Source organism: Oryza glaberrima, chromosome 2 (assembly GCF_000147395.1).
Source record: "Oryza glaberrima chromosome 2, OglaRS2, whole genome shotgun sequence".
In the NCBI taxonomy this organism is placed as follows: domain Eukaryota; kingdom Viridiplantae; phylum Streptophyta; class Magnoliopsida; order Poales; family Poaceae; genus Oryza; species Oryza glaberrima.
Window position 1 is genome coordinate 9,936,715 of NC_068327.1, and position 20,219 is coordinate 9,956,933.

The 20,219-nt window shown below is 38.7% G+C and overlaps 1 protein-coding gene across 4 annotated transcripts in view; it reads right to left on the reverse strand.

The window, feature by feature from the left end:
* Nucleotides 1-19,283, reverse strand: part of LOC127761124 (probable tocopherol cyclase, chloroplastic) — a 29,615-nt gene extending 10,332 nt beyond the window's left edge. The window contains exons 1-14 of one of the 4 annotated variants that reach the window (XM_052285350.1): nucleotides 19,031-19,282; nucleotides 18,615-18,859; nucleotides 17,344-17,423; nucleotides 16,596-16,672; nucleotides 15,010-15,179; nucleotides 14,466-14,563; nucleotides 13,592-13,696; nucleotides 12,634-12,750; nucleotides 12,180-12,329; nucleotides 9,428-9,574; nucleotides 9,229-9,348; nucleotides 8,000-8,231; nucleotides 7,548-7,664; nucleotides 6,599-6,858 (exon numbers count right to left, since the gene is read on the reverse strand). In XM_052285350.1, coding sequence (XP_052141310.1) covers nucleotides 6,794-6,858; nucleotides 7,548-7,664; nucleotides 8,000-8,231; nucleotides 9,229-9,348; nucleotides 9,428-9,574; nucleotides 12,180-12,329; nucleotides 12,634-12,750; nucleotides 13,592-13,696; nucleotides 14,466-14,563; nucleotides 15,010-15,179; nucleotides 16,596-16,672; nucleotides 17,344-17,423; nucleotides 18,615-18,859; nucleotides 19,031-19,227 — 1,920 coding nt within the window. In that variant the 5' untranslated portion in view covers nucleotides 19,228-19,282 and the 3' untranslated portion in view covers nucleotides 6,599-6,793. Of the gene's footprint in view, nucleotides 1-6,598; nucleotides 6,859-7,547; nucleotides 7,665-7,967; nucleotides 8,232-9,228; nucleotides 9,349-9,427; nucleotides 9,575-12,179; nucleotides 12,330-12,633; nucleotides 12,751-13,591; nucleotides 13,697-14,465; nucleotides 14,564-15,009; nucleotides 15,180-16,595; nucleotides 16,673-17,343; nucleotides 17,424-18,614; nucleotides 18,860-19,030 lie in introns of those variants that run through there. The other 3 variants (XM_052285352.1, XM_052285351.1, XM_052285348.1) reach the window with 3 other exon arrangements.
* Nucleotides 19,284-20,219: the final 936 nt, after the last annotated feature.

A 20,219-nucleotide genomic window follows, 5' to 3' on the forward strand; every position in this document is an offset into this window, starting at 1 on the left:
CAACTATTTTAGCCCTTAGTGATTAATCTAGGGTTCAAATTATTTCCCTCCTTTTCTTATCCCATAAAGCCACAACACTTTACTTTTACATTTGAATCATCATTATTCCATATACTATTTAAATTATCATAAATCATATCAACTTATATAAGCTGATTCCACCTAGTTATCCATTATTTACTATAGTCTCACAGCAACGCGCAGGTTTCACCTAGTATTAGGAGAAAGAGAAAAGGAAAAAAAACCAAAAAAATGGACAGGATGGACACCCAAGGGCTTATAACTGAAGAATTTAACCACCACACTATTGCGGTTCTGATCAAAGAATATGCCTGTGCTACTATTTAATCCGTGGAGATCTCAACGCCAAGTCATTTCACACTAAGCTATGATGACTTGGCAAAGTCACAACACCTCGGACGAGAGCTCAGCACCAATATTGATGGCACTAAGACATTATAGCTTGATCAGCGTTATCTAGGTTAGCACTAAGCCAACGGTTCATTTTTCAATAAGATTTTTTTCACGGTTCATTCTTCGAATAAGTTTTCTAAAATTATCATTTTTTTCAAAATTTCGGGTACAACGTGGCCGGTAGCCCCCACTGCTACGAAAACCATTTCTAGATAAACAGCTAAAATGTGTTTGGAAAGGTGGTGCAGATGATGGCCTCTAATAAAAAGCATGTGAAAAATGATGCAAAGGACAACGTGCCGCCACAGACGGCAGGCAACCTTAAAGCGGCCGTTGTTGGAAGTCGATTTTTAGAGATGATCAGCTAAGATCACCAGCTAGGAAAATAGGGATAGGCGGTCAACTTTAACTGACCGTTTCTAGCCTCTAGAAATATGTTTCCACATACAGCCGGTGACACAGGCCCCAGAGCTAGCATATACTGCACGGGTAAATTCCCTTATGAGCCGTGCACCTGTGCATTGTAGGGGAACATCATCAAAAGTCGTCTTTATTAGTGCCCAAACTCCATGCCGTTGGAGCAAGATAGCTGCTCTTAACAAATCAAAAGTACTCTAGCTAAAGCAGGGAGAAGAGGACAGCACCCAAAAAAGATACTTTGGTGCCGGTTGGAAACCGGTCATAGGTGTCGGATTTTTCAACTGACCCAGCAGACGACACTAACGACTTTGATTATCGTCGCTGTAGACATACATGTGTCGGTTTTTAGATAAAAACCGAAACCTATATGTTATTCGATATTATAGGTGCTAGTTCTAAACTAAAGTGTCATGTGACTGTTTATATAGGTGCCGGTTCTTTAAAACTATAAATAGCATATATATGTCGGTTGTTGACCAGTCTAGACACGTGGCAAAGACTATAGGTGTCGGTTTTTAATAAAACCAGAACTTTATAGTTGGCAAGAAAAAAAAATGGCAGAACCTACCAATTTCACATACAAATCATACAATCACAAAAATTCCAATAAATTCACATCCATTCATCAACATACACACAATATAGCACTCCGGGATTTAGATGGCGAGCTCTTCGGCTCTAGGAGGCGACCCCCCATGGTGATCTCTCGTAGCCGGCGATGGTCACACCTGCGCCTTTGAGAGGATGGGATTTCTCCCTGGGGGATTCCATCCGTGATGAGGCGTGGCGGTGTTTTGGTTCTCCGGTGCATTTCTCTTCTCACTTCAGTTCTTCTCCGTTTCGTTTGGTGGTGGATGTTCCAAGATCTACTTTTCGGTTGACACCGTCTTCGGTGGCGCTTTACCTGAGGGCCACTATTCGTGGTTCTCCATTGGGTTTTCAAGTTCAATCTCTAACTGATTGGAGTTTCTCGTTTGTGGTGATGGGATGGAGGAGAGTGGTAGGAGCTCGGGGAGAAGGGAGTGGGAGGTGGGGCCCGCTCAGCCGCCGCACATTCCTCCCCACCTCATGTCAACTCCGTCCTCCCCGAGCAGACACCAGCGAGGACAGCCCCACGCTTTCCCCCGCTGAGGACGTGCTCGAGCGCGCCAAGCTCGCCCAGGTTCCACTCGCTTCTTCAGGCTTCGGCTAAGTAGAGCAGTAATGGTGAGGATGTGTGATGTGATGTGCCCTTGTGCTTGCTGGTGGTCTGTATTGTGATGTCAATAAGTGATGATGAAGTTGATTCATTTCATTTATACTAAAATTTGCTTTTTTTTTTGTTTTGATAGAACTGATGAAGATGACAATGATGAAATATAAACACCGGCGACAGAAGTAATATGTGTAGCTGCAGTGAGTAGCAACTGTGGGGTTGATGAGAAAGGTATTTATTTTCATCTATAACATTCATCTGTTTTGTGGGAAAATCTTGCCACAATTAATTATGATGAAAGTTGCCTTCACTTATTTTTCTCCCTGGTAGAGTTAGAAGTTTCAATCTGAATGGTATTTGTGGAAGATTGTGTGTTATTTTTCTAAGTTATTATTTGTGTTGTAATGCTTCAATGCGGTGAATAAAATACGGGCATCCCCACATTTTATTAACTGAAAAACTGCTCAAGTTACAGTGTTGAGTCACATATTGACAGTCTGACAGATCTAATTATAGTTTATCGATTGAGCAACTAGTCTTAGTTTCCATTGCTATGTTTTGCTTCAATTGTACAACCTTTTCATGTCTTTGCCTATTTGTTTCTTATAACTTTATCATAATTGCAAGTATATTCAAGTATCAACTCTAGGCTCTGTACCATCAATCAACTAAATAAGCTGTCGCTAGTTCTTGTCTTAGTGCTTTGAGTATTGCTTTAATTGACATAAACCATGGACTGCTTGTATGCTAATTAATCTTAACCTATGTTTACTGAAATATACACTTGTTCTTTTTATTGTGTTGTATGGTTTGTATTGCATTAGAGATAAATGTATGGGACGTGATGTAGGGCTTGCTGATGATTTATATATATTGTGATGGAAAAAGGGGTAAAGGAATTACAGGTAGTAAAAAAAAGATATAACCAGTGTATACTTACTGGGTAAAAAAAAATATAACCATCCTATATGCGCTTTTCACGTGAACTCAAGGGAAGTCCACACAGTAAATTGGTGAAGCTCCTATGTCACCGTTACCGTGAGCTGGCACTTGGTAACGCTGTTATCGTGCGTTTTTGACCTGTTCCTGTGTGACCCTGGGGCACACGGGAGCCTTCCGGTCTCTATTAGTGCCTTAGTAATGGTCGATGGGATAAGTAGCATTCTAGAAATCATTATATTTGTGGATAAATTTTACCGTTAAGGATGCTAATGTCTGTGGGCATCCACCGCTCCATATTTGGTTGGCACGGTCGGCACTAGATGTGATGCCATGGACTTGTGACTTAAGTTGTGTGCTTTGTTCAGTTAACTCTATCGAGGACCTGCTTCATCTCTTCTTTCAATGTTCTTTTGCACAGAGCTACTGGAATGCTCTTGTTTTTCTAGGATACTTCTCTGAGCATGGATAGTATGATGATTCATGCAAAATCTCACTATCAGGGATAGTGTTTTATGGAAAAGTTTGTGTATGCTGCATGGAATATCTGGAAGCAGAGGAATGGCTTCATTTTTGAACAAAAATTCTTTCCTTGTCTTCCTAGAGGCAACTCTTAAAGGGTGACCTCCTCCTCTTGTTGTTTAGAATAAGTGAGAGAGATAAGGATGTAATCTTAAATTAGATTAGTTTGTTGTAATCTTTCTCATTATACCTTTCATTAATAAAGTTCTTTAACAGCGGGGACCTCCCTTGCTGTATTTCTTTCAAAAAAACACACAATATGATAGCCGCATTCACATTCATCCAAATACACATCCAATTCACATCCATTCATCAACAAACACACAATATGATAGTCACATTCATCAGATTCATAGCCACATCCAAATTGACATCAATTTCACATCCACATCCATATCCCTCCCCCCCCCCCCCCCACACACACACACATATTGGCTGAGTTCTTTCTCCAACTTTCCCAACTCACCTACCTCGTGTTCCGCGCGCACGCTTTTCAAACTACTAAATGGTGTGTTTTTTTTTTGCAAAAAGTTTCTATACAAAAGTTGCTTAAAAAATCATATTGATCCAATTTTGAAAAAAAAAATAGCTAATACAGTACTTAATTAATCATGCGCTAATAGACTGCTCTGATTTTTCCATGCACAAATGGGTTCCCAACACACACAAACGAACCCAACTATACAAGAGTTGGAATTTTACACCTAGGTGAATATGCACCAGCAATCTACACCATTCATTTGCATGTGCGGATCTCAAAGTTATGTACGCTTAGCCTCGGTAAAATGTACTAATCTAGCTTTGTCCCCTTATAGTAAAAGTAGAGGATGATACATAATGCATTTTTTTATGACTGAAATGTCCTTCAAGTAGTACTACAGTGCAATTCAATGTGTAGTTTTTGAATTTCTTTTTTGTTTCTGCATGATTAATTCATTTCACATGGATGCTCAGATCCTGCAAGCAGTACGTCAATACACAATGATAGATGTATCTTCCCTTGTTAAAAAATGATGGTATATATCTTCTTGCTAAAAAAATGACAGGAGTATTATTATTTTGAGGGAAGGTCAGAATTTACAGCAATATATGGTTACCTTTCTAAACACGAAATTCAAACTTTTCTGCCATGTGGAGATTATGATCTGAGTATAGTGTGATGTATCTTTTGTATAACGACACCTGTGATATAAACTATTACTGTAGTTTGGGATATATATGGTGTGGAATTGATCGATGAAGAAAAAATTGTGTACCTTTGTTGGCATCAAAATTCGGAATGTCATGAGTTAACGGGTTTTAGAGATATATAAAACTTTTAGTGTTTAGTTCCATATTATGTTCTTAATGATGTTTAGTGATACATCATTTACAAACCTATCATTAAGATTTATAACTTTTGTTCATTTTAAGATAAAAAAACTTGCTAGGAGATATATAATTTGCAAATGTCATTGTATATCTTGAAAATGTAGAGAAATTTTGCTATTCCATTTGCAGGGGAATTCTTATTTTTGTTTTGGGTCATACCACAGGGTCTTTCTTGTGTGTACCTTCAGAGCGCTTTGTAATTTATAGCACGATAAAGTCCCAACGCAATTGTGTTTCTTTTTCCTCTAATCTTCATCTCTGGTTTATTCCAGTGAACTGTGAATTGGGACCGTATAAACCACAGTCCACATTATTCTCTATAGATTTTAATAAAATTAAATTTTAGCATGTTGGCAATTAGAAAGGATGTCCTATATGTACGTATGAGTTTTACCTATATATTTTTATCGCTAGTGTTTTTTGCAAGTTACATAGACAAGCCACACCTGCAAAATTAGATTTTTAGCATGTAGGAGCAGTGAAGAAAATCTAGATAGCATATGAAGTGAAAAAATCAGGTAAGAGGGGCTAGCTGAGGGGCAAACCTGGAAGGCTAAAAATTGATGGATGATCGCATGGTGAGGCTGAGTGAGAGGTTGAAAGAATAAAATGTCACTTCAAGAATACCAGTAGCATTATTAGCACTTGATCTCTCTGTATGTATGCACTATGCACGCATCTTATGATGAAATGAACAAAAAAACAAATTCCTATGAAATGCACGCATCTTATCATTTTAATGGCCCATGGTACGTTTGACTAATCCTCATGCATACACGTGATTTTGGACAAGGCTAATGGAGTAGGCGAGCAACTGTTTTCACATTGGGCCATGCTAACGACATCTCAACAATATAATTTGTCCTAGCTCTATGTACTTCATTTATTTACTCTTTTGGAACACATGATTTGCACCAAAAAAAAAAGTAGGATTCAAGTGGCTTAGCACTTCAAATACTAAGGTGGGGAAAAAAAAACTTTGGAAAATTGCATGAATGATCATTTAGGGTTCCTTTGAAAAAAAAATAGAGGATTTTTGGAGAATTAAAATCCGTTGGAAAGTTTTCCTACATGGGACTTTGGAAAAAAAGGAATGTCCCTCCCCCCAAATGCTTTAAAATCCGTATGGAATAGTTCATTTCATAGGAATTTTGGAGGAAAACTAACATGAGGAAAGACGGTCACAAAACTACAATTCACTCTTTTATTTATTTCAATAAGCTAAGGCACAGCTGCATGAATACACTATGCGTGGTAAACGGCAGATAACTTTACTGGAAACTGTTTGGCTTATTAGGAAATAAAAATAAATTTGTAGATAAAACTTTTATAAATGTGTTCTTCGTGACTTAAAAGCCAATGTTGAAAAAGAAACTACGTTGAAAATATCTCAAAATTAAGTTTGAAAATTCAAAATTTGGCTTTTTCTTTGGCTGATTAGGCCATCCGATGAGGGCCTTAGATTTTCATCTTACAATTTCAAAAATCAATCGTCAACGTAGAGATCAAAATCCACCAGGAGATTTACTTTTTCTCCAAAAAATAAAAGGTGTCCCAAAAAAGAAAAAAAAAGGGCTTTTCATCACACAACTTTCATCTAGATATCAAGAACTTTCTATCAGGACAGTTTCAAAAGACTTGTAAAAAGAAGGTTTTTCTGTCTCACAACTTTCTTCTGTCTAGAACAAATCATCTGCAATTCTGTGTGCCCCATGACTCTAAAACACATAAAACTGATAGCAGTAATCCCAATATGATCAATTTTATATAGGAATGGTTAGGAGTTGTACAGTTGAATATATATAAACAGTATCTGCTGTTGGTCTACCTGACATAAGGTTAATATAATTACACCCACTGAGATGGAAAGGAACAGGGATGTCTCCAATACTTTGGAGTTGAGCATGTAGTATATCACTAGAAACAGCAATTTTATCGTCGCCATTCTTCCAAGGTTGGTGTTTCCACTCCGATATTCTTCATATCTCTTATATTTGCTGGTTAACATAAATTAGTAACCTTCAGTCACCAGTAATCTCAGAGAACAGAATAAAGACAGGAAACAAACTCCAGATTCTTTTCGTCAGCTGACAAAGCAGGAAGAATTATAGTTGCCAACAAGAGCTGTGGCTGATTATTAACTTATTGTAACCTAATACTTGCAACTTCGATGCTAAATTATTGCACATTGTGAATATATCACATATTGAAACTATATATTTATTCGTATTGAATAGGATTTTACAAGTTTCCCTACCCTTTGATTCCTACATTTGTAACGCATTCAAACTGTACTAATATTTATAGAAATAAAAGGCTAAATCACCTGTTGTCCAACATAGCATGCGATCTGACAAGCAGCTCTAGAGAACGAATCAAGTCACTATGCAATAAGAATTTGATGGAACCATAACATATAAAGAGTCTATCATTAAATGAGCTTAGCTCTCTAGGCCTACGTGCTATTCCAGAATTTCAGTGTTTACCCAGTAACATTTACATCACCGAAGACAAAATCAGGTCGTGAACAAAATCTGGTATCTTAAAATAGAGCACTTAATTGGCATGGAAAAGTTGTCTTTTAGTTTGAAAAGGTGCATGTACCATTAATCTAAAGTCTAAACATGTCATGTCCATGTCAAATCACCAAGATCAAGAAGAGGAAGTGAGAAAAATGATTACTCACACAGATGGATCTCTGGCCTAGCAGCAGCTGTTGCATCAATAATGACTGTCACTTTCTCATAGTCCAATGCTACAGCATCAAAGACCGTCTGCCGGATGCAATTTGGTGTTTGAACCCCTAAAAAATCATAAACACTTAAGTAATGTGATTCTGAGCAATGCGGTAGAGATCCTCAGGCACAAAAGAAAAGTATCAATATTTGTCTATAATGTACTAGACTACAAAACAGTACTGTGCAAGCATTCAATTTCGGGACTTTTCACCACTTCATATGATAGTTTTTACTGCCATTATATGTCCACTTAGAACATAAGGATGTTGAAAATTGCAAAGTGAATAAAGCGAAAAAGAATTGCTACCCTTAAAGAACAAACACAAAACAACAAGAATTTATTGTCAAGCTAAGAAAACAATGTTCACCTCTGTCTCGATAGATGGATATCAGTGCTTACCAACGATAACCAAATTCTTTATTCCTGAGGTTTTGAGGACAGAATCAAGGGGTGTCGCAAAGAAAGCACTGAACCTTGTCTTCACCAACTTGTATTCCCCTTCTTTGATAACAAGCCCATCAGCTAGATCAGCACCTTTCAAACCTTTCACTGTTGGGCCCTTCCCACCAGAATAATAGCGTCTCCGAAAAATTTCAACATCTGCTCCAGAAGGGTCATGCTCTCTGACCACCTACATGCAGTCATCATCAACCAAGGTCTCAGAACTCAAAACTATGACCACATGTAAATCTATTGGCATTAAAATCCCTACCTGGTGAAGCAAAATGCTTTGCATAGGAAGGGGGAAATGTAGATCACATTAATACAGGTTAGCTGCTAGTTTTGCAACACGTCCAATGATTATCATAATAGCATGTTTAGTAAAATTCAAAATTACATGTAATGAACCATGAACATGTATAAGTTGCAGAAGCCAATTCAAAAGAACCAAATTTTAGTTTCATAGTGGAAACCGCACCTAGCAAATTATTCGCTTTGTAGATTTTAGAATAATGTCGTGCAGCGCCAAACATTAAACAACACACCTACCTTCTGCTATTTAGAGATGAAATAGAGGGAGTCAGTCACCTAATCCAGCAAAGCAGCGACCCTCCAATATGAAAATTGGTTTTCATCAGATAAAAACAAATGTGTGTCTACTATACCACATAAACTCTGTTCTTTGCATACACTCATGCAGAAAATAATGCATAATATCTGGTTTGTTGCCTAGAATATGGTTCTAAATGACCTGACAGAACAAGAAATCAAAAGGTAACTTCTATTCGTCAATCAGTCTACAGAGTGAGGAAATGTGAGCAACCATTGCAATTCCACGCCATTAAACGTTGAAATGCTGGCAGATGCTGCACCTGCAAACCGAAACGACGAGCAGGATGGTCAAAAACCAAAGGAAATCCACCCACGAATTTTGATCCCACACTGCTGCACATACATTGCACTGAACCAAGAAATCTGTGGCACTTGCTTAGAGCACCACAGGCTACACAAGATTCCTCCTGAATCCGACCACGAAATTCGCAGTCCTCGTCGCATTCAACCAAACCAAGCAACCGAGACTAAACAAATTATTACACGAGGACGAAATGGAGCTTCACTAATCAACAAGAACCGAGCCACCCCGCGAGAGGAGAGAGAGAGAGAAGGGAAGGAAGCAAGAAGTGTACCCAGACGACGTAGATGCCGCGCTCCCTCGCGACGGCGACCGCCTCGGCGACGGTGGGGACCACCGCCTGGCCGCCGTCCACCAGCATCGGGCTCCGCATCGCCGGGTCAACGAAATCCTTCTGCAAATCCCACATCAACCATCACCAACCCAACATCTCCAAAAGAAACCAAGAAATTTCCCTACACACACACACATACCTGCATGTCGATGACGAGCATGGCCGTCTCGCTCCACTTGGCGCCACCGCCGCCCGCCGCCGCCGCCGCCATGGATCGCCGCGATTTGGACGGGGAAGTCGAGATCCTCGGGGAGAGCCAGCGCTTCTTGAGGTAGTGGAGGAGGAACTTGTCGAGGGAGAGGAGCAGCACCAGCAGGCACGACATCAACGCCAGATGTGATGTCATAAATCAATCCCAACAACAAAAAAAGAAAAAGAAAAATATGATGCCGATGCGATGCTGCAGATAATATGACTTTGTTTTCATCCCAAAGCTCACTGTTTGAAAAAGAAAAGGAACGAATTTGTCAAAAAATTGGATTTTCGGAATGCTGTGGTGGCTCCTGCAGAATTGTGAATCTGGGATTCTGGATGGGTTTGAAGTGAGTGAGATTCAGAGGATTGTGGTGGTTTGGTTGGGAGGAGTTGGTGTGTGGTAGTCTTTGGAGGTTGGACCTTGACGACCAGGACTTGAGGAGTAAGGTTTTGACTTTTGACGTTTGTAGTGAAAAAAGGATATTCTTTTGGAATTTGGTGTATTATGGTTTGAGATTTGTTTGGAATGTATGAGTTGTTTTTGGTTGGTGATAACAAATTTTCTTTAAAGAATTTACATGTTACCAAAATTCGGTCATCAGATTTGTTTGTCCATTAATGTGCCAAGTTATTGCTTATTGTCTTTGTATTGAGCTTTTTTGTATATGTGTGCAGCCGCTTTGACAACTTTGGATTATATTTCAAAGCTAAATTTGTTTTTTGAAGAATAATTTTACAAAAAAGTGACGAAGAAACCCCTAAATAAATACTAGATACAAATTTTAAAATTTAAAATCAGCTTTGTAATACTATAATCCAATGTTATGCCAACAGGCTAGAACTTCCGTCATGTGCTGTTAGGCCCACTGGTATCCTTGTTAGTAGAATGATAATTGCTGTTAGGCCCACTGGTATCCTTGTTAGTAGAATGATAATTGCTGTTAGGCCCACTGGTATCCTTGTTAGTACAATGATAATTGAAAACACACGTCTTTGTCTGTCAGTACCTCTGAAAGATTTACCATATGAAGTGTGCTAACAACAATTATGTTTCCAGCCAATTCTGACCAGAAAGACCTCCACAATTGCAGATGCAGACCCGGGCATCCAGCTATCACTTCTTTATGATACTTCAGAAGTTCAGATGAGCACAAAAGGATGGAACTGCCTAAGATGAATTATACTTATTTTCTTGAATTACAGAATCCATTCCTGATCAGTAAAAATTTGTGCAACATGATTTCACCCGAAAGGCGCCTTTCTCTAACCCAACGAGAATAAACTCCATGCTAATTGGTTTACTGTTTCTGTAGTTCTCTGGCTGAAAACATGATGCTAAGTGAGGAACAGATCAAGACTCAAGGTGTGACAAGATTGGAGGGCCTATTCATCTCTACCTATCGATGGCTCGACCTGAACAATGCTACAGACCAGGGGGCTTGAGAAATGGGATAGGGAAGAGGCTCTCCACATCGACCTGGGTACCAACAACGTTGTTCACAATCTCGTTTGAAACAGTCGTGCCTTTCCAACCATTGAACCAAGGGCCTCCACCAACTTCTAGTGCCGCCATGTTGCTTGTTGCGTCGAGTATCATCTGAAAACAACTAGGAATTTTTATACATTGTAGCCTTGTTGGTAATGCACCATATAATCTTGTTACAGTTTTTTAGAGTAAATAAGAAGAGTTTTCTTGATTTGGATCATGGTTACATGCCTTGATGACTATCAATGAAGTCAGTCACTATATTCTGTTCAATAAAAGTGTCTATACTGAACAGTGACCATGTATGTGCAGAATCAGAAATTGATCCCACAATGTGCTTAGGTAAAGGCTAAAGAGTGTTATTTAAATATTTTCTAGTATTTGAATATGGAGAGCATGACAGGACAGATAGTATCATGCATATATTATCATATATGAATTAATAAATTTTCAGTTGCTCCGGGGGCAGATAACTATAGAGGCCATCAATCCATCAGAGTTCATTGTGTCCTTAACTTTCAATATTTCCTAAGGCAAAATAGTGGCATTAGGTTGTTTGGATCCAGGGACTAAACTTGAGTCCCTGTCACATCGGATGTTTGGACACTAATTTAGAGTATTAAACATAGACTACTTACAAAACTAATTACATAAATGAGAGCTAATTCGTGAGACAATTTTTTTAAGCCTAGTTAATCCATAATTAGCACATGTTTACTGTAGCATCACATAGGCTAATCATGGATTAATTAGGGCTAATAGATTCGTCTCACGAATTAGTCCAGGATTATGAAATGGGTTTTTTCATTAGTCTACGTTTAATATACTTCTAATTAGTGTCCAAACATCCGATATGACAGAGACTAAAAATTTTAGTCCCATCCAAACAGCCCCAAGCTAATCTAGAAAAAAATAGTATTACTACTTCCGTCCCAAAAGAGTTTGTTTTCTCTACACCTATCTAGACAAGTGCTTGTCCAAATTCATGTATAAACTCTTTTTGGAACGAAGGTAGTAGTAGACTTTTGGGCCGCATACTGATTTGCATATTATATGCTACACCTGGCCCTCCTTGTGAATTGCATAATAAAGTTCAATTTTCGAGGCAGCTAACCCAACTGGCACCTTAGATTTTGCAACAAGAGTAATAGTGCAATAATACATCAGCTATCTGAAAAATTCTGATGGCCTTATTATCATGCATGCATACCTTTCCCTTGCCACCATCATTTCTCTTTTCCCACATTTGCAGCCTCAGATCACCATAGCAGGTGTCTTTGCATGCTGGCACTAGTCCAGCCTCCATGGTTGGAGCTCGCAAAGCAGTGCCTGGTTCTTTTGTGGTTGCTTCTATTTCAACCTGTAGAAAAGTAGCAATGCATGTTAAGGGTCGCATTCACCAGGTGCTAGGCACTAGTCCGGTGATAGATCAGCTCCTGGCACTTAATTGGATACTAGGCCAGCAGGCTGCCTAGCACCTAGATAATCTGCTTTTAGAACATTGAATGCTAATCAAGGAACATAGAACCACATAAGTAACCTTACAACCTAAGAGAATCTATAATACAAGTAAGAAAGCTAAGTGGGAATCTTGCTCGAATGTGAACAGTAGCCAACTAGCACAGGCACTGCATTACATTTTCAGCACGCTGGATGATAATTACCAGATGATTTTTGTTCTCGCCGGACAACTTCCAGTGACCCCAAGGGGCAATGTCCCAGCTTACTGTCCCGGTCCAAGGCACAAATTCATAGAATTTTCCCTCATAATGAATTCCAATCTGCAGGGAACAAACAGAACTGTTATGTATGTGCATAGTTAAATTCGTAAATCTTCTGTCTGATCATTGTATGCTTCCTCTTATGAAAGTTAATATGCAGGGCACAAAGCAAACAAGCATCTTATTGAAATTACTGGCTAAAGAAAATATATCTATTACCTGGTCTCAATAAATACATGGTTTTGTTGATGTGGATGTGAGTACAAAAGCAAAGCAAGAAAGTGGATAAGAATGACGTTGGACCTTCTATAAAAGAGGAAGAAACCATAATAACATCACAGAAACACCACAGGACATTTAAAGGAAACAAAGCATGCTGCACTTCTTTTTGGAACAAGAGATTATTCCAACCCTGTCTCAGGCTGCACACAAGCTTATGCTGCCAATGCTTTTTACTCACCCTGGTGGCTTTTCTCTATGTTGGTTGTTTCGACTGTCAGAGGTCTAGATGTAGTGGTTCTGTGGGATGAAAAGTCGCCTAGATACATACAATTAGTGGAACTTTCATGATACATACACAAAAAAGATCTAAACTTAAAACCACTGCGGTAAAGGGGATTCTAATTTGTGGCATAACCATCACCAGAAATACATTTATCCACTAAATCCATAAAATGTTGTATCAATGACCAGTCCTGAAATGAAAATAAACCCATACTTCGGAAATGGATAAGATTTTGTCAGTCAAAATTTTTAGGCCAACTGGTTGATCAATAATATTCCCTTTTGCCTTACTGGCAGTCTGGCAGACATCCAGCAATCAAGCTTGCATGATGAGCTAAGTTGCAGAACAAATTAGAAGTATGCATCAGATTAAAAGCTGAAAGTATCAGGACTCTACCAGTGAAGGACTTTCATAGGTTTCGCCCAATCCAATTTTCCTTAATCCGCCAGCAGCCGTTAATGCAACTTCACCAGATGCGCCTGAGAAGACATTGCATTGGACCTGTATGAGCAAAGGTGTTCAATCAGTTAGTTTGGTCATTCATGTGAAGTTTTGAGTCAAACTAAAACATACTCTCTCCATTCACGTTAACTTGTCACTTTTAACCATGGCACATAAATTTGTGTAATCATTTGTTTTCATGTTAAATGACCATATTGCCCTCCACAACTAACTAGATAATTAATATGGATAAAATTGGAAAATGTGCATTACGAAACGTGAAGCGACAATTATTTGTAAACTAGCTATATCATGAATATTTAAAAGTGCATAACCTCTATAACTATGACTAAATGTACCAGTAAAATTGACTACTTTCAACCGACCACACTATGTTTAAAGAAGGTATTTTTTATAATGACGCACTACAACCATCATATTGCATGCCATTCTTGAAACCTTCATGCATATTGGGTTTGTTCAGAACATTCACCCAGCTTCCTTTGATAAAGAGATGCAGGATGAGATGCAAGCCAAACATTGCCCTGTGAGCAAGGAACTAACAATATCCTTGCTCAATGAGGTGAGATTGCCAGGCAAAGCAAGCATTTTTGTTGTTACTGGAGGCCTAAACTCTCAAATCCAGGTGAGGCAAGGGATCTAAACAGCCCAAAAGCTACTACGGGTGAAAATTACTGGCAACACAAAACACAGAATTACAGCAAGAAACAGCATATTTTCTATCTGTAAATGAAGCAAAACTTATTCAGTATTCCAGTGTATCCATTACATCAGGATTAATGGTCAGAAAGAAGATAGAAAAACGCACCCAATACCACTTCCTCGGAAAACCTGCACCCCAGTTCTTTTCTGAATAAGAAGGAGCATTTTCAAATTCAAACCGCTCTCCGTCCCATTCAATCCATCCTGAGTAGTTAAGTTGCAGAAGTTAGTATTGAACTATTAACTTAATATTATTATAACCTTCCTAACACTATATCATATCACCTCAATCAATCGTGCGCTACTACAGGACTGAACTGGAGAAATCATACTGAATGGAATAAAAGGATTGGACATATAGATAGGACTAGCCACATTTCCTGGTATTTTTTAGTGCAATTTGGATTCCTACAGAAATATTAAAGAAAAAATTTGAAATAAAGCTTCATCAATGGAAAACCAATTTTCACATTTTAGGCTAAGAAATACAACTCCATCGTACATGATAGTTTTACACATGAGAGATGAATGTATCATTCAGTAAATTACTCAGTGGCACATGTGCCATCTACCTAGAATGAAAACCAGTAGGTAAAAAGAAAAATTAAATATCTCTCTGTTCAGTTTATCAAATACAAAGAAATACAAACCTGTGGATAAGCCACCAGCCATGCATATTTGCCAATGAGGTTCAAAGAAAGGAAAAGCAGCAAGCCAACCAGCAGTTGATTTCTGCTTTGACGTGACATCACCCCAGCCATATACTGGTCGAGTGCTGTACTCCCACCTAGCTGTTTGGACATTTGGCACATACTTTGACCTGACAGGGGAGCAACAGGTAATTTAAATTTTAATTGTTCATTTAATAGCAATAAAGTGTAAACTCTCTTTTCTACTCAATCCCCATTTACATTTTGAAGGGAAACATTAATTACGGTATTGTATCCAGTCCTGACATAAACTGCTAGGAGTTGTTCTCTAGGATTTGCATGTAATATAAGCATCATCATAGTAGTAATAAACACATTGCATAACATTACTAAATAAATCTAAAAGCATTGTCAAGGTCTTTTTTTTTCTTATAATATGTAACATTCGATACAATCAAACCATCCAGAGCAATTTTCTTAATTACCTGCAATCGTGGTTACACACGAACTACTGTTTTTTCCTAAAAAAAATTTATATTAAGTTAAGTGCAATGTATGAGCAAAGATGGTGTCGCATCACCTTTCCTCTCTACAGTTGAATTTGCTATTAGAAATGTGTTTGGGCACAATATATAGTTCAAGAAATTTGGAGCACCTAAAGGATAGAAACTTCTATATCCCTCTCTGACAAGGCAATAAGCATATCAAGTGTGTTGTCTTTCATGAACTTCAAAAGTGACAGCGAAAGAGCTATGTTCATTTTATCATTTTACGGTAAATTTCACAAAACAGCAATTATATGGTTAAAACTATCACTTTGCTGCAACTTTAGCAACATATTTCACAAAATTGCAACAATAGCAAACGATTTTATCAGAAAGCTACAACTTTATCCCCCTATGTGTTTATGACATGTGGGCCCAACTTGCAGGAGCATGAGTATGGTATATGTGTATAGCATGTTGGTCCAAACTTGTCAAGCAAATAAAGTTGTAGTTCTATGATAAAATCATAAAATGTAGTTGCAGTTCTCTGAAATGCCTAGCTAAAGTTGTAGCAAATTAATAGTTTTGACAAATAGTTTTAGTTTTCTAAAATTTACTCATCATTTTGTCTTGTCATATTTTCAATTGCATAAATGCATAATTCCATTTTACAGATTAGGAAATCCATCTGCCTGATTTCAAAATTCAGATTGGCAGAAAATCCTGCCATCATGGTATTCGAAGGATACTAATATCTATTATCCTTTTGTACAAACAAGCAAACCTTCCTCTCCAAATAGTTTCGTACTAAGCAGATATTTCAAATTTTGTACATGATTCTACAATATTATATTTTGATTGACCAGAATACAATTCTCAGGTTATTTCATTTAGCATTGTGTTGATGAGCTAAAAATAAATAAATTCTCAACATGCAGATCCAACTATTCTTTATAGTTCAGCTATGGAAAGAAGCATTTCGCACTAAATTGGCAAAAAAAAAAAGCTCAGTAAGTAAACTGTAATGACTTTTCAATAAAACATAGAAACATAATAATAGTTACAAGAATAGATCTTAGATAAACATCAAGATGCACATGCCTTCCATCATCACGTATAAAGCCTTGATGCCAAATCGGTGTCACTTGGAAGCCTTCCAAAACTCGACTAGAAAATTCCTAATGAAACATAATAACCGTTGATTACTTGAAGAAAGCCATTGGCATGTAAAGCAATGTAGAGAGTGATAAGTTACAAATCAGAGGAAATATCAGGGTAAACAGAATAATAGATAAGACATCTCATTATTTAGTAAAAAACTTGCACGCTGAGAAAGGATCAAAGCTTACAAGAATGTATACTGCGAATCTCCCTTACAGGCACACCAGTTACTAAATAAACATTTTTTTACTTGAATTCTTTAATACAGAAGCACTGCACAGTATGGACAAGGAACGTTCACAATAAGCAGCACCCCTAAACAACTAGATGATGTTAAGTATATGCATTTTAGTACATACATTAATATTTATTATTAATATTGCTAGGTGAAATTTAATCTTGTTATTGAAAAGAAAAATCATGCACATTAGGTAGTTGGTGAAATAATCATATATAATTCTAATGCATAAAGAACCAACCATGCTAGATATGAAAGGTAGTCAGTTATAACCACAAATTAAACAAGAAAACTAAGATTTTTTAATGAATTCACTGGATATCAAATAGATGTGGAGTAGCTCAGGGAATGGCATTTAAAATATGTTAATAGGAAAAAATGTTAAGTCGAGAATAGTTGCAGATCATTATATGAGTTTTTGCAATTCATAAGAATCCATAAAGAATCTACCTGAGGGGGAACCTCCCCTTCTGGGGGTGTTGAACCATTATTGGGAATGAAAGTGTTTCCGAGCATTAGTTCATGCCTACCTATCGAAATGCAGCTTATTAATTTGGAAATCAACATACTGTGATGCACTACTAAAGTTCCATATGAACAGGAAAAACAATACCAACTACAAATAACAGAAGCATGAAGTAATCAATATCTGCACTGCATCTTAGTTTGCATTGTTCTGACTTTTGATCTGCAGTTTTGTTTACTACTTTTTACCTTTATAGATGCATGGAATGCACACTACATCCAAAACAAATAAGACTCCTAAGAATATATGCACTTGAACTGTTTGGGAAGATGTAGGATGAGTATGAAAGTACAAGTATGTCCGTCAAAAGAACAACATGATTTCAAATTAGTTCTGATCTTATTAGGTTTTGCGAATATAAACCAATAGGAATTGTTGTCAAATTGACATCTTAGTTAACTTTGATAATGACAGAAGGCTGTAAAGTAGTAATTGTTAGGTATCCCTAACTAATAACCACTTGTTAAGCACATTAACTAGATTCGGCAGCACAACACTACTATCAAGACTGGAACCAACTTATTGGTCAGAACAGGTTTGTGATGAGCTACACAGGTACACATCTATATCTTTTTCGAGAACTAGACCACAAGGTCTTTCTAATATAAGCCCCTGTTGTTATCAACATATTTTTCACAATATAATTCCCTGTTGTTATCAACATATTTTTTTCACAAATTTATTTCCTCAAATCAATCTCTAATATGAAGAAAGCTTGCTTTTACAAAATAGTTGATTAGGTCTCATCTCAAAAAGGCTGATTAGAAATTCTAAAGGTGCGTGAAAGAGGACATGTTGCATACTTGCATCGTACTAAGCAACCTCTTCCGTTGCAAATTCAGGTGATGGTTCAGAATAAAGCTCTGTGACAAGCTTCTTTTCATCAATCTGCACCAGACAAGAAGGATGGAAGGGAAATGCAACAAGTTCGTTGAGTTCAGTTAACCATGAAAAAGCGGCTATGATTTCAGGCGTTTGGTTGGTATTGTTTTGTACTAGTTGTTAATAACCTTCTTCTATTCTTGCTTTATTAAATATCTCACAGTCAGCTCGTTAGGATTTTGCGCAGAACAGAGAGCTGATTGTTAGGGCGAATATGTATTCCTTTCACCATTGAATGGAAATAAAAATATCCTAGATGAAATGTCTTTGAGGGTGAATGTGAAAAAGACTGGATCTAGAAAAAGTAGCTTACTTCCCCAAAAGTTATTGGATTTCTCGGTGAACTGGCATATGTACTTATCATCGGCACCGAGAATCTGCGCCCCGACGCCAGTGAAGCGCGAACCATGTATGACCCGATCCAGATCACTCATCCCATCTCGGAACAACGGGTTCTCGACAGAGTACATGAAGCAGAAGCTCTGCCTGCACTCGGGAATGGACACCTTGAAGTACCATCCCTCAAAGAAGGGCCTCGCCGTGCCGTCATAGTGATACCTGACAGCATCATCCCATCACATCATTTCAATTAGGCATACTGAATCTCAAACATGCATGATGTTAAAAGGATTGCCGAAGAATCCGAGCTAAAGCAGGAATCCAAACTGAATCCTACATTTCTGAATCAGAATCGAGGGTATAATGATCAGTCTCCGGGCGACGGCTTACCCGCTGTGCGGCGTCCGCAGGGCCCGGTCCCGCGGCGTGGGGGCGTAGACGGGCGCCGCCACCGCCGTGGAGGGGGAGGGGGAGGAGGAGGCCGCGCGCGGAGCGAGGGCGCGGCGGTGGCGGCGTGGGGCGCAGCGGCGCGGCGGGGGAGCAGGGCGTGGGAAGGAGACGGCCACGGCGGCGGCGGCGAGGTCCATGCTGATGCTGCGGGCGGGCAGCAGCTGACGCGAAGTGTGCGGGCAGGGGACCTCGATCGATCGGTGTGGGCTGTGGAGGTAGCGAGGTAGTGGGGGCCCACCAATCAGGGCAGTTGTGCTGCTTACGTGGCGGGCCGTGGTCCATGTGATTGGGATGGGACTTGGGGGTTGAGGGCTCCACGTCTCTAATGTTTGCCGCCGGCCCGCCGCCCTGTTGGCTGGATCTCACGTCGTCACCTGTCACCGAGCTACAAACGGCAGATAAGGCTGTGTTTAGTGTCACGTTAAAATTAGAAGTTTAAAAAAATTAGAACAATATAACGGAAAAGTTCGAAGTTTGTGTGTAGTAAAGTTTGATGTGATAGAAAAGTTGAAGGTTTGAAGAAAAAAGTTGAAATCTAAACAGGGCCCAGGGCTGATTTTGCTACTACCTCCGATCCGTCCCAAAATGTACGACGAATCTAGACCCTCCGTTATGTACTCCCTCTGTCCTAGAATATAGCAGTTTAAGATGCGATAAGTCTCATTCTAGGACGATGTATCTGGATATGATCTTATCCCATACAAAGTTGTTATATTATGGAACGGAGGTAGTATATTCATTGTTTAAAAATAAGTCAAATCTTATCGTACTTAGCAACATTCTTTAGAGATATTAACAATTTATTTAAAACAACCCACATAAAACAGTGCAAGACTTTGTATTGATATAACCAAAAAAAAATTACAAGATCATACTCCCGAGAGACTACGTAAGGGAAAAAAACAAGCCAAGCCACGTCACGCGTCTACAACAAGCCATCACTGTTGAGGAGTAGGCCACAACACCCCCCCCCCCCCCCCACAATCCCATAACCATCCACGCCTTTGTGTTGAAGGGGAAAACAGTGAGAGAAAAGATGGAATCTTCTCCCCCTCACCACCCCATCTAGCATGGCCAACTTGTACTAACTAGGCGTCACCGCAAGAGACAAATTGTCTGGAAAATAGCT